Consider the following 13724-nt stretch of genomic DNA (forward strand, 5'->3'; position numbering starts at 1 on the left):
AGCCATGTGGGCACCGTGTCGCGAGAGCTGCGACGTGGGCGTGCGCAGAACCGGAGACCCGCGGAAGGGACCGGGATGCCGGGCCGTCCTGAAGGTCGGCTGGGCGGAAGCTTGCATCGGCCTGGAACGTCGATCCCGCCAGGGGGCTGCGGCAGGAACGGTGCGAGGCCGTTGGGTGGGAGCCCGGAGGAACAGAACATGGCCCTAGCCTGGAAGCAGCTGCATCCCACAGGCCAGAGGGCCGGGCACCCCCGGTTCCACGGAAGGAGCCTGCGGATCCGTAGAGACCCCCCCCCCCCCGGGTCGGGGAGGGGAAAGGCCGAGGAAGGAGCGGACAGCAAGGGCAGAGCATGGGCGGCGGGAGTTGGAAGTGTGAGCAAGAGGCACCTTAAGTCCGCATGGAGGGTGTGGAGCCTGCAGTGAGGCCGCAGGGCAGCCAAGGCCAAAGCCAAGGTGAAGGGTGGAGACAGAGGAGGAAGCCCAAATGCTGTGCCCACCTTCCTTCCACGGCCCCCACCGGCCATTCGCCCACACCCTCGTGTGCGTGGGGTGTTTGCGCACTCTGCACTTTCTCCTGGCTCCTGCTCCTTCAAGGCCGCTCACCTGGACCTTCGTGCTCCCCACCCTCCAGGTCCCCATCCTCCAAAACTCCCCGCAGGGCCCCCCATTTTGCATGGGTGGTGGGTGATGCTCCTTCAGTCAGCACCGAGCTGACCGTCCAGCCCGTGGGCAGACTTTGCATTCAGAACTCAGCCGTGCCCTCCTCAGAGGGAGTCCTTGGTGCGGAGGAGAGAGGGCCCACCCTAGCGTGGCCGTGGAGGAGGGAATGGCTCGGGGCCGGGTCCACAGCTGGGCGGTCCTGGCTGTGCTGCTGACCAGCTGGGTGACTGTGTGAGAGTCCTAGAGCCACCAGAAGAAGTCACCACATGCTTGGGGGCCAAGAGCCACAGAAATGTATAGTCCCCTTTCTCGAGGCCGGGAGTCTGAGGTCAAGGAGTCCTCAGCATTGGACTGAGGCTTCTCCCCATGCCTGACTCCTGACTCCGAGTGGCTACTGGCCACCGCCGGCCTGCCCTGGCTGGTCACCCCGTCACAGGTTTCTGCTGTCACCTTCACGTGGCCTCCCCACTATGTCTCTGTCTTCTCCTTTTTCTCGAAGGGGGCACATGTTATTGAATTTAGGGCCCACTGTCAGCCCAGGAGAAGCTCATCTTGAGATCTTAACAAGACCCCATCTGCAAAGACTATTTCCAAGGGTCCCATTCACAGGGTCAAGGGCTGGGAGTCAAACATATTCTTTTGGGCAACACGATTTCACCCATCACAGTGACCTCGGGCTCTTAGCCTTGGTATCCTCTTAGTAAAAGGGGCTTATGATACCTGCTCTGAAAGGATTGCTGTAATTATTAGAGAAAACAGAGGATTCAGAAGCCGGGCTCATGGGGCAGGAGAGCCCATGGAGTGACAGATAGCGGGGACATGGTTTTTGAAGAGGTGATGAAAATGTTCTAGAGTCAGTGGTGATGTTGGCACATCTCATCGAATGTATTAAAAGTCACTGAATTGCCTGCTTTAACAGTGAACTTAATGGTATTTGAATCATCTCTCGATCAACTGTTCTTTTTAAAAAGGAGCCTGGCTCAGCGGGCGGTGCCTCCATAAATCCAAGCTGCTGTTATTATTATTATTAGTATTGATGTGCCAGTCCCAACTACTATTAGAATCTTTTATAATAGTCTAACATTTTACCTCTCTTGTCATATGCCTCCCAAATTACATTTGAAATGAGAACCGTGGTGAGATGTCTTTGTGGTTCTACCAGAGCCCGCCCAGGGCTTCCCACGTAGTAGGGGACAATGCAAATTTGTCTTGATCGTCCATGAGTCGTACCCATGGAAATTACTTGCTGGCAGTGAGCCCTCCAGTGCCTGCGTGTTCACTACTAACCGCCGCCATCGCTGTAGCCAGCGTAAGTGCGGTGGGAGATTATGTTTACCCCTGGGCTCCCCCAGGAAAGAGCTGAAATTAGATTTCATGCCAACCGCATTTCCAACTGATGATTGGCAGCCTGGTATTGAGACCAAAAGTCTTTTTTTTTTTTTTTGTAAGAAAATTCAATTAGCAATTGAACATGGAGCTAGTCCGGGTAATTCATATATTCTAATCATTACCTTATTACAGGTAGTCAAAATCCATGCCTCTCTCCAGCTTGCCTTGGGGTAGCAAGAAAAATTGTAATAAGGACAGCCACATTAAGCCATGTTATTGCCTGATGCACTGTTGCTTTGGAGATTAAAAACTGAATTTTGAGAAAAACAAAAACTTATCTCGAGGAAATACAGGCCTCCTGAGTTTTCACTTTGAAAGCTCACAAAGTCAATTTAAAATTTTAATAGATTCCCCTCAGTTTCTATTGAAGGAAAAATGATAGGATTTTACAATGTAAAGGAAGGCTACCTGTTTCCTCTGACTTTTTTCTCCCCCGTTGTGCTCCTCCTTGTACAGACCCCTCTCAGAAGAGCGCTAGGGGGAGACCGGAGCGCTGGATGGCTGAAAGGTGCAGGGCTGGGGCACACAGGTCCCAGCTCTGCCTCCAGCCTCCCACCAGCCTTGGACAGTGGGGACAATCCCCAGAGCTGCAACCGTGTGCAGATCCACTGGGTGATTAGTGCAAGGGGCACAGCCCGGGCAGAGCACCATCGGAGTGGCCCTCGTCACCCCCAACCCCCGTTTTCTCTTCTTCCACCATGAACTACACCCAGTCCACTGCCCGCCATGCTGGCCGGTCCCGTACCCTCCAGCATCCTCCCAATCCTCCCAACTTCTCCTAATGTCCCCCTAGAGAAGGTACCTGGGGTCTTCATTTTTCTGCCCCACTCTGGCAAGGGGAAAGAACCCCAACTTCAAAGTCTGCTGGGTTTAAATTCCATACTCTGAGATACTTCCAAATCTAAGTTTACAGCTAAATATCTTTGACATTCCACTTAAATTACACTCGCTTATCTAGCTTGGGGCCAGCAAGGGCTGTGAGAACATCAAAATTTTACATCTCAGCAACCCTGAATCCTTGAATTTTGTGTCCACTGTTGTTTCCAGCAATCTCTAGGGCTAAATGATTAATTATACCCACGACAGTCCAAAGCAATTATTTAATTAAGTTGTCCTACAGGCTGCCAATTGTTCTGAGCGAAGGGAGAGCCTTCACCCCAGTTTCTCAACATCTGGCCTTTGGATGACTTGAAAGATAAAAGGAGATATGAGAACATTTTTATGACTAAGTAACAATTTCTAAAAATTTTCCATTAAGTAGAAAAACTTTTTCAGTAATTTGTTTCTCATGATTACAACTTAGTGACATGTTTTACTGTGAGCGTCCAGCCTACTTAACGCTAACGCAAAAGAGAAAACGTTGCGGTATCAAATGAAATGTTGGTATCATCTTTGTTTTAGGACAGGAAGGTCGATTTTTTAGCAAATCCATATATTCCTTTCAAGGGTGTCTGTCTTCCACATTCCCTTGGCCTATCATTTTTAAGTACTCTTTCTTAATTGAGGCTATTTAAAATGAACTTTAATAAACAAAAATCCCCTGTTACCCATTCCAAACTGAGAAATCTAAGTCTTATTTCACAAAGAACTTTTTAAGAAGAGATACAAGCCACCCCAACAGAGTTGATGGCCAAAGTCATGTCCATGTGATCTGCTAGAGACACACAAAGACATGAGTTGGGGCACAGGCATCCCGGGCAAGATCTTTCTCTTTGCCTTTGTCTATAACTTCATTACATAGGACTGATAGAGCAAACCAGCTGAATAACAATGAACTGAGTAGAGAGGATTTGCTCACCATTTGTATTCCAAATACACACTTGACTCCTTACTCTTCCTTCCATACTATTTGAGTATTGAAATCCCATCATTCTATTAAAATTTAAGAGCAACTAAATAAAATGGGCCTTCAAGAAACATAGGACGGTGCTTGCTTCCACAGCACACAGGCTAAACTTGGAACGATAGGCATAACATGAGTGAATGACTGTAATAAACAATAATGAATGACAAGGGAACATTTCACAAGGTCCCTGTTTTGGAAAAAGGCTGAAATTTTCTGAAGAAAACTGATGGAGAAACCAACTTTTTCAGCTATGTCTTAAGGACAAAGGCAGGCTCAAGTCCTTGGGTTGATGCAATATAAATTATTTATTAGAGCTGCTGCCCTAAACCTGGAGCCCCTGAACCTCATCCATAGTTCCCAGTCTTCAGACATTATCTGCAAAATATTGCAATATACACACATGTGTATTTTTCAAGGGAGAGTGTAAAAGGGTTCATGTCTCAAAAAAGGTTAAGGTTTACTATGTTAGACATGTCGGCTTACAGTGCAATAAGTCTCACTCGAAAATGTGAGGCATTTCTCTAGTGGAGAGATGGTGGTTGCCTAAAGAATGGAAGTTCCCTAGAAGCTTCCGTTATTATGTGGGAAGTCTTAAAACTGCCAGTTTACTATTACTCAAATTGCCATTTCTCCAAAGAAAATCCATCTTTCAATATCAAAAAGAGCCTTTTAAGTTAAAATACTTTACTGTCTCACTCTGGAAAAGAGAGAGACAAAAACCATCAAGTAGGCCAATGTTCCCCATCACTTGAAGGAGGCTGACACCTCTGGGTTAGCTCTGCTCGTTTCTGGGAAGCAGACACTGCCTAGGTCAGACAAGCACTGTGGTCCATGGCCTGATACCACTGTCTGTCTCTACAAGGTGGAATGTTCAGCACATTTGTCTATTTTTTTAAAAGAACTTAAACTTTTATACCCAAATCTAAAAGTTACTTCAAAGGTTTTTTATTCTCATTCCAAGAAGTGGATTTATCATACTACTGCTCTGTTTCACGTCAGGGAGTCATGAATGGCTCGTCTGTGGGCAGACGTGTTATCAAAACACAAGATCTTCCTGAAATTGTCACGAGTTTGGTATTTGGAATAACATGTTAACAGCAGCCTCATCCATGGATGTGCCCTTTTTAATGACAAAGAGGACTTAAACTCCCATTTAAACACTGACTTATGGCCTCCACAGGCTAAAAGTTTTAACTGGATGACAGAGCAGCCCTGAGAAATAGGTATTACAGTCCCATTTTCCAGGTAAGGAAACCAAGCTTCAAAGAGGTCAAGGTCACGGACCTAGAGCTTACCCCCAGACTGCCAGACTCTGAAGGCTGCCTCGCCAACCTCGGGGCTGGGACATCTCCCAGTAGTCGTGGTTCCTATGTGGAGTGATCCAACTTTAACACAGAGCAGAGGGCAGAGCTCAGCCTTCCAGAAGCAGTTCTAATGCTTTGTGCGCCTACACAGCTTCCTTTATTCACGGCTCCCATAAATAAGTGTAGGTTTATACTCAACCTCCTATCAGAATCCTTTCAAATATTTAGGAAGCGTAGTTGATCGGGCTGAATAATTCACATGCAAGGATTTTCCTTTAAAGAAAAAGATTTCCCTTCCCATCTGCTAACTCAGATAGAGTTACTTTCTAAGCAGATGAAACATCTCTCAACTCTTTTCCCCAGAAATATATCTTTGAGAAGAAAAAAATTATAAATCAAAATTTAAAAAAAAAAACACATAGAGGCTAAACACAGTCAACTCTTTACAGTAAAATACTTGAAACAAAACATTTCCCAGACTTGTTTTCAAAACATTTGCAAGATGAATCCATGCAAACATGTGGCTCAGAAATGTCCTTCCCAATTAAAAACCTGAGAATATAAATAAATTGGCTTTTCTCCTTGTATTTCTTCTCTCATTAAGACCAGAGCCTTGGCCATAAACAAGAAACTACGCTTAAAATTATATATTTTTTTTCTTATTTCTTCTTCAACAGGGGACTTATTACATTTGAAAATAGCACCTATATCTTGGAACCAATGGAAAGTGAAACAAACAAATACAAGCTCTTCCCGGTGGAGAAGCTGAAGGGCACGTGGGGGTCCTGCGGGTCACATCACAGCACGTCTGCGCTCCCTGCAGGGAACTGGCTCCCACCACCCTCCCGGATGTGGCCAAGAAGGGTAGGGGGGAATCAGGGTCATGCTTCCGGGGAGTGGGGGCTCTAGCTAGGGGGCTCCAGGGCGAAGACAGCTGGAGAAGTTTCGTTGTCTGCATGTTGTGTGGGGGGATCTGGAGTGGGCGATATCTTGTGCGCACAGCATCCATCACTGTTACCGAAACCTCCATCACTGTTTTTGCAAATGGCTGCCTCAGACTCCTCAGACTGTGCTGCGTAAAGTCTGGCTCAGAGGCCGACAAAATTACCACTCACTGTGGTCAGTGAGAAGCTACTGTGGAATAGATCCAGGGTCGCACCACTGCACCCACAATGATAAACAGGACAAGAATGCAGCTCCCCTTCCTCAGCAGGAGAAAGACAATGTGGAGCCTTCTATATTAGCAAGTCCGTTGTACAGCTGGGGTCTTTGTTATGATTTGCATAACATCCCCAGTCTTTGCCTGCGTGCCCCTGCCGAGGTGAACGGAATCTTGGCCACACGGTGTGGCTAAGGAGGGTTGCTTACTGTCCCTGCTGCCCGTGCCTGTCCTTCCTTGCTTCCTGAGACTGTCCAAACACTCCCGTGTTTTCTGGCCACCTGCTCCTGGCTCTGCTCATCAAACTTCTCTCCTTCTGCCGCAGAAGGGGGAAGAGTCGTTGCCTGGTGAAGCCCGGGCCACAGATCTTCCTGCCTGCTAAGCAGACAGAAACACAGGGGCTCTGGTACTCTCTGGTACATTATCAGGAAACCTCCACCCCAAATGGCTGCCTGACCTTTCTATGTCCAGTATTACTTGGGTGCCACAGGCCACAGCAGAACACTCTTGTTTTTGTTTTTGTTTTTTTTTAAGATTTTACTTATTTGAGAAAAAGTGAGTGAAAGAGCTTAGAGCACACGCATGAGTGGGGAGGAAGGGCAAGGGATGAGGGAGAGGCAGGCTCCCCACTGAGCAGGGAGCCTATGTGAGGCTCCGATCCCGGGATCTGGGACTATGACCTGAGCAGAAGGCTGAGCCCACTGAGCCACCCAGGCGCCCCAGCCGTAGAACACTCTAAAAAAGGAGTGAGGGTAGCCACATTTGGCTGGGGGCCCTGACTTGGAATGAGTGCAACCAGATAGGAAATTCTGAACAATTTCCTGATTTTCGTCTCTGGCTTTCCTGTTCCTCTGTTGACAAGGCATCAGGATTTCATAGATACGATGTCAACTGTGCTAACACTGGGTGGTCTAGAGACATGTTCTTCAAGGTTCCACTTAAAAGACAGCACATTTCCTCTTTCCTGACTTAACACTCAGTACGGCGTACAGAGTATTCCTCTTTGTTCATTCCTCATCATTTTTATTCCGCGTTCAAACAGGAAACATGATCCTAAATGTTTTCTTCTCATTTGTAAAACTTCCCTCGCACCTGTGAATTGTGTTTCCCTAACCTTCAATTCCGTTTCGTTGTTTCTCCCTGTCCCGGCGATCTGCCTGCGTGACCCTGCTGTCCTCTATTTCCTACTTTGCTCACAAGGTTTCCGACGGCGGGTGCGCACTGCCTCCGTGCCCTTCACACGGGAGGGAGAGACCCGTCTGGGACGGTGACCCACCTTGACACAGATACTCAGGAGTGGAGACCCAGGGATCAGAGCTTGAACCCCCCCCCCACACACACACACGTGAACAGAGCTCGAGAGAGTTTCGTCCTGCCTTTCTCCCCCCTCCCACCCATTTTAGAGCGACAGATTGAAGACTTGGAATCACAGAGACCCGCCTCCACGGTCCCAGGTCATGTTTATTTTACTCTTCCAACACTCTCGCCTTCATCCCAGACCTCAGAGAAGAGGTGATCACGCTGTAGGTTTTCCACTCACAAACAAGGAGGACATTCGCATTTTGTTTTCAAGGCGCTTGTCTTGGATCACCTTGTTGAATGTGCGGGGCCCACGTTGTGAGATTTATAACTTGACAGTTTAAGTGACACCCGAATACGTTTGCCGTTTCACGCAGAAGTACAAGGCTCCGTGTCTGCTTGCCAGCCGTATTTTAGTTCCTTAACGAAGCCTCTGGCTGTCTGGGATGGTGGCTGGCACCGTAATTTCCAGTCCCGACTCAGAGAAGAGAGCGCAAAGCCTGAATAACAATGTTGTTTTGTTAATAACGCACATTGGGGTGCAAATGAACCTTTAAATTGAAAAGGCAAGGCAACAGCTCTGTCCTCAACGTTTTTCTCTAAAACTCCTTGTGATTGTTTCAGTGGAAGAGAAAAATATGACACAAAGTACAACTACACAACGAAAACGATATGAAACGTGATTCTTAAATAAGGGGACTCCTTGGGGATTGGAATGGGAGACCACATGCTTTGGGACAGCGACTCCAGTGAGCGTAAGGAGGCCACGCACCTGCCTCACTCCCACCCCCTGATTTTACACTCAAAAAAAAAAAAAAAAAATCAATGTAACTGCTGCGGCTGCTGCGGGCTCCTCCTGTTCCCGCGATGCAGCAGCCGTGCCCGCCTTCCGCCCGCATCTTCTGCCCCCGCGGAATGTTCACCAGGGCGAAGCCTGGTTTGCAGGCTGAGGTTTTTCTGCAGATATTTGCGTTTCCTTTCACAGAGCAGCAGGAATAAATCAGCGCTCGGGGTTTGCACCGGCAGTAATACAGGCTCGAGCTATGCTTTGTCATTTTTACAAGGCCCTACGTTGGGTTTGAGTGAGAACCCAAGTGGCTCCTGGAAGGGTGCCTGCGGTCACATGGCCTTGTAATGTGACCTCGCCTCTGCAGGGTCCCGGAGTCCCCCCTCCCCACCCCTCCCTAGTGCCCTGCCCCCCACCCCCAGCCGCCCTCTGACTCTCCATGCTCCTTCCTTCCATCAAGGAGCCGGGCCAGAAGGCAGACTGATTCTAACACTGGCCTGAGCCAGAGAGAGGCGAAGGCTTGGGAAATTCACTGCGGGAGAAAAATCACATAATGCCTCCCAAAGGCAAATGTAAATTATGTTTGAATTACCCCTTCTTTGGGGATTATCTGTGCTGTGGTTCCCCTCCATTAGCGTGGGTAATTATGAGTCAAATGGAAAAGGCAATACTTCCTGTAGGAAGCCGGGTTCGCTCCGGCTGCCACGTGTCCCCAAACACAGCCCTTCTGCGATGGGCCTATGCGATGGCTTCCGATTCCTAGACAGCCTCTCCCGTTCGTTCGGTGGAAGACAGTCACGGCAACGGGAGTCTACAGCCTGTGCCAAGCCTGAGCAGAGCTGAGCATCAGGAAGGGGCCGGAACCACGTGGCCTCCATCTTTCCAGCGGGCACGGCTGCCACCTCTCGCACTTGACCACCTGCGCGCCCACACCTGCCCCGAGCGCCCGAATCAGCTCCTCGCGCTGCCTTGGCTGCCCCTTCCCAGACCTTGCTCAGTGCCATGGCCTCTCTGGCCCTGAGCTCCGAGCCTCCCTCCGCGTGAGTTGAGCCCCCAAACTGTCCAGGTGCAGATTCCTGTTGACACTTACGTCCCCTGAAACTCTGAATCAATGAGTAACAGAGCTGCCGCTGCCATTGGCTTTGCGGACCACCCTGCAGTGTGCTGCCCGCGCCCCTGTTCGCACTCAGTCCGTCAGGCGGAGCCCGTCCTCCCGCTCACTGTCTCTCTTGCCGGTTGCTTGTGCAGCTCGCCCATCAGTGGGGCCCCGGGGGCCGTATCCCACGCGGGTGTGATCCGTGTGTTTCACCCCCACCCCACCCCCGGACCCCTGCACAAGCCAGTGGCAGGACGGCAGAGAGGGCCTGGCAGGCAAGGACCAGGGATCAGCTCATAAATATTCACAAAGTGGCCTCAGAGGAGGCCTCACGGGAGCCGACAGAGACCCTTTTTCACTCAAAGGAAAATCAAACCAAACTGGATTCATTTAATTTGCTGATCTGGCCACCTACAGAGGCATGGGCCCCGGCTTCATTGTTGCGGTCCTTGTGTTGCTGGTTGTATCACACCCAGCTGGAGTCTGTTTGCCGATCTCCACGGTTCCTGTCCCAAACTGTCACCGGCAATCACCCGCACTCCTGGCTTCCACTACTGTCTTCCCATGATCCGTTCTCCCAGCAGCCAGCGTGCTTCTGTGCAGGGGCTCCCCGTTGCGCTCAGGTCACTGGAGGATGCTTCAGCCTCCTTGTCCTGGCCACAGTTTCCCCATCCGTAGCTCATCTACACTCCTCCCTCCCTCCCTAGACTATGCAGCCATCATGCCTGTTGCCACGACACTCCAAGGCCTCCCAGCCTCAGAACTTCTGCAGCTGCTGTTCCATCTACCTGAACACTGATCCCCGCACACATCCAGACCTCTCATCCTCGGGCTGCAGCTGCCTTCATCACACGCCCCCATCTTTATTCTCCTTGCACACGCTGTTTATGTCTATTGTTGCCCCTTCTACAGACTAAGCTTTATTTTTGTTGATTTTTTTATTGTCACCCTGTCTCCTAACCCCTCCTGGAATGCGAGCCTCATGAGTCCGGGACCTTGGGTTTCTCGTCTGTCCCTCTGTCCCCAGCACCCGACCTAGTGCCAAACACACAGAGAGAGCCATCGTAGATATCTGTGGGGTGCATAAAAGATACACAGAGTCTGGTCCAGAGGAGGGAGGAGGTATGATAAGCGTTTATTGAAATCCTAATCTCGACTTGCTTTTCTGACTTGAGTTGGGCTGGGTTAAGGCCCCCGTGCCAGAGTTTCCTCTGCAGCCTGTCGGGGGATAGCCTGTCTTTGGGAACTTGGCTGTGATAACTTTGAGAGGCCTGGGAACTCGTTCCTTCTTGAGCAAGACTCCGAGAACGCCTCGGTCTCCGCCTTGGAACGGAGACCACTGGGCCATCCTCAGACGCTATTGCTCCTATCTGTTTGGGGAAGGGCTTTTGTTTATAACCCCAAAAATGAAAATTCAGTCAAGCCACCAGTTTCAAATGTTGCTCTGCATATCAAAAATTTTAAATACGATTTCTTTTTTTCTTTTTAACCGGACAGCCCAGATAGGTCGAAGTCATGTGGAGGTAATTTAAGCCTCTCTGTGTGCCGCTGATGGAAGAATGAATGTTCGCGGCCATGAGCCGGCCCCTCCCCCATGGTTTTTTATTATTATGTGGTTAGGCTGCTCTCTGAGCTTGCATTTCTCTGAATTCATGAGAAAGTTTGGACTTCTCTGAAAACTGCAGAGACAGGAAAATTGTGTTCATGTGTTTGTTTTCATTATCTGGAATTGTGTATTTTCTAAACGGTGATCCAAGGTCACTTGGAAAAATCCCCCAATCATTTATTTCACCCCTTCGTGGTCTGAAAGGTATAAACATCTAAACAACCAAGGCCCTTTCAGCGGGTTTTTCAAGGGGAGATTAATTGGGTTTTTTCTGCCACAGAGCTCTATGTTCTTTTGTATGATTAGCTGTATGTGTTCATGGTTAATCGGGAAGTTGGCACGGGGGGTGGGGAGGGGACAGACAGAGACATCAGCTTCTTTCACACCTCGAGAAGGAAAAGGGGTAAGATCTTCGCCCCTTTTAAAGGTGGCTCATTCTGTGGACACCAGTGGGTACCACTGGGGTTCATCTTTCTTCCTCTCTGAGTAGGCGGTTATCACCAGGAAGCAAGCCTGCACCACGTAGTCACTAAGCTTGACTTTTTTTTCTCATAACCTTGTAAAAGTATGAGAAATTATACCTTTTCTGGTGCTTTATTTTTCCCTTCTCCATAAGGTTTCCAGATTTCTTGAGGGATCCCTAAATTCATGAATCAGCACGGTTGGGCAGTGAACAGGAACACTGCTATGATACAAACATTTTTCTTGTAAAACTCTGTTTGGAAGATCCCGGACTGACAGGGATTTGTTTTATAAAAGATGTGTCCCTCAGGATTATGTGACTGGAAAGCTGATTCAAAGCATGCCTCGGTCATTTTTGCTTTTGTCTGAAAGCGTGGTTAGAGCATGAGAGTTTTAAACGTGAAACAGTGCCGTTAACGCAGAAACCAGGCCGTCGCCGGCGAGGACCAAGCCCACCTCAGCCCCCCGTTTCCTCCAACCACATTTTATTGCAGAAACAGAAGGCTTTGTTTTTTTGTTTTTAATGTTTGCTTTTTGAGACCACCCTCCATGAATTGCTCTTTTTCTCCTAAAAATGCCTTTGGGATTCTCCCAGTAATTCATGGAAGAGTGCAAATGTTTTTTTGAGGAAACTTGATTAAAATGTAACCCACTTCAGAGGCTGCCTTTAGTTCAGGGGGAGTTCGACATCTTCTCCATCCGTGCGCCTTGATGTGCAGCTCCCTCATTCCTCCCAACTGTCCCACTCCGCCTCCCGCCCGCCCTCTGCTCCCATGGCAAATAGTTCAGTCTTTCTAGTTTTTCTTGACTCTGTTTCTTTCTATTCTGTCTCTTCCCTTTCCTTCTGGTCTTACTGCTAGCACCACCTCTTCATCTGACTCTGTTCCGTTTATCAGCTTGGCTGTCCCCTGGTCTCCAGACCGCCATCGTCCTTTGCTCCTGACTTGATGTTTACATGATCGGCCACAAGAAATCAGCTGCCTGAAGCGGGTTAGTTAGTGTTTCCCCAGGAGGGTCATGCAGTCTCTCCTCAAAATACATTCTCTTTCACTTTCCTCAATCCCAACACTCGATCGTAAAGGGGAAAGCAACACAGAGAAGACACTGAATCCGTCATCTTCTGGAGGGATCTGCTCTGTGCCACGTGCCACCCGAACGAGCCGCCGTCAGCCGGCTCCTGTTCCAGAGGCTTTGTCTTGTTCGTCATGTGCCTGTTTCATTGACTAATGGTCTTGACTTGTTCTGATCCCACCGTCAGCAATTCAGCAGGCTCACCAGATTCCTTTCTTAAGGATTTCCCACGTGGAAAGGGAAACCAGTCACTCATGGGCAGGAGGTTTGACAGAGGTCGTTGGGGTTGGAGATGAACTTTTAGAGGGAACGGGGTTGGGGGGGGGGATGCTGCCGGTGGCGGTGGTGAAGATAGTCTCCCCTTGGGCAAAGTGCTGGGGTCCAGAGTTACAGGCAGTGTGCTGGAAGCCCCAGAGAGGTGTGAAGGGAAATCAAATCTGTGTTTGCTTTTGGCAGCATAAAAGAGAAACCCTCAAGATGACCAAGTACGTAGAGCTGGTTATTGTAGCAGACAACCGGGAGGTAAGAACTTTCTCAAACTTCTCAGTACAGTTGGTTAAAATAAGTAAATAAATAAATACAGAAACGAAAAATGTGTAGCAGGTTATTACTTGTTCTGATTAACTCCATATTCCATGAGCCCTTAAAAACATTGCAACAACCCATTGAAAAAAGTGGTTTTTGGTATTAGAGAGCACCAAATATGGTAAATGTATCTGATATTACCAAGTAAAAACCAGGACTTCAGGAAAAGCAGAGCTACTCTGTAGCTAAGGTCTCCAGAAGAAGTTACTTGAGGGAAATGGCAGATGACTTTAGAATATATTCTGACACATTTGGGAGGAAAGTTTGGTGCAAAATTGTCCATCCCTCCTGACCCAAAATGAATTGAAGAATCCAGGCCGCGGGGGTATACAGCAGAAAACCCTACCTTCTGAAGCCTGCTTTGATGCTAGGTTAGTTTTCTCTCCAGTTAGTTTCCAATTCCATGACCATCATTTTAGACGATCTTCTCTGCATTCGTTCCTTGCCTCCAGTCCATGTT

The 13724-nt window shown here is 48.7% G+C and overlaps 1 protein-coding gene across 1 annotated transcript in view; it reads left to right on the forward strand.

Moving 5' to 3' along the window:
- The window catches only part of ADAM12 (ADAM metallopeptidase domain 12), a 337607-nt gene that overhangs the window by 239280 nt on the left and 84603 nt on the right, over positions 1 to 13724 (forward strand). Inside the window, exons 6-7 of the mRNA XM_045068602.1 lie at positions 5877 to 6063; positions 13136 to 13201. Coding sequence (XP_044924537.1) covers positions 5877 to 6063; positions 13136 to 13201 — 253 coding nt within the window. The remainder of the gene's footprint in view (positions 1 to 5876; positions 6064 to 13135; positions 13202 to 13724) is intronic.

Source organism: Mustela putorius, unplaced genomic scaffold (assembly GCF_011764305.1).
Source record: "Mustela putorius furo isolate JIRA1106 unplaced genomic scaffold, ASM1176430v1.1 tig00003909_pilon_pilon_pilon, whole genome shotgun sequence".
NCBI classification, from domain to species: Eukaryota; Metazoa; Chordata; class Mammalia; order Carnivora; family Mustelidae; genus Mustela; species Mustela putorius.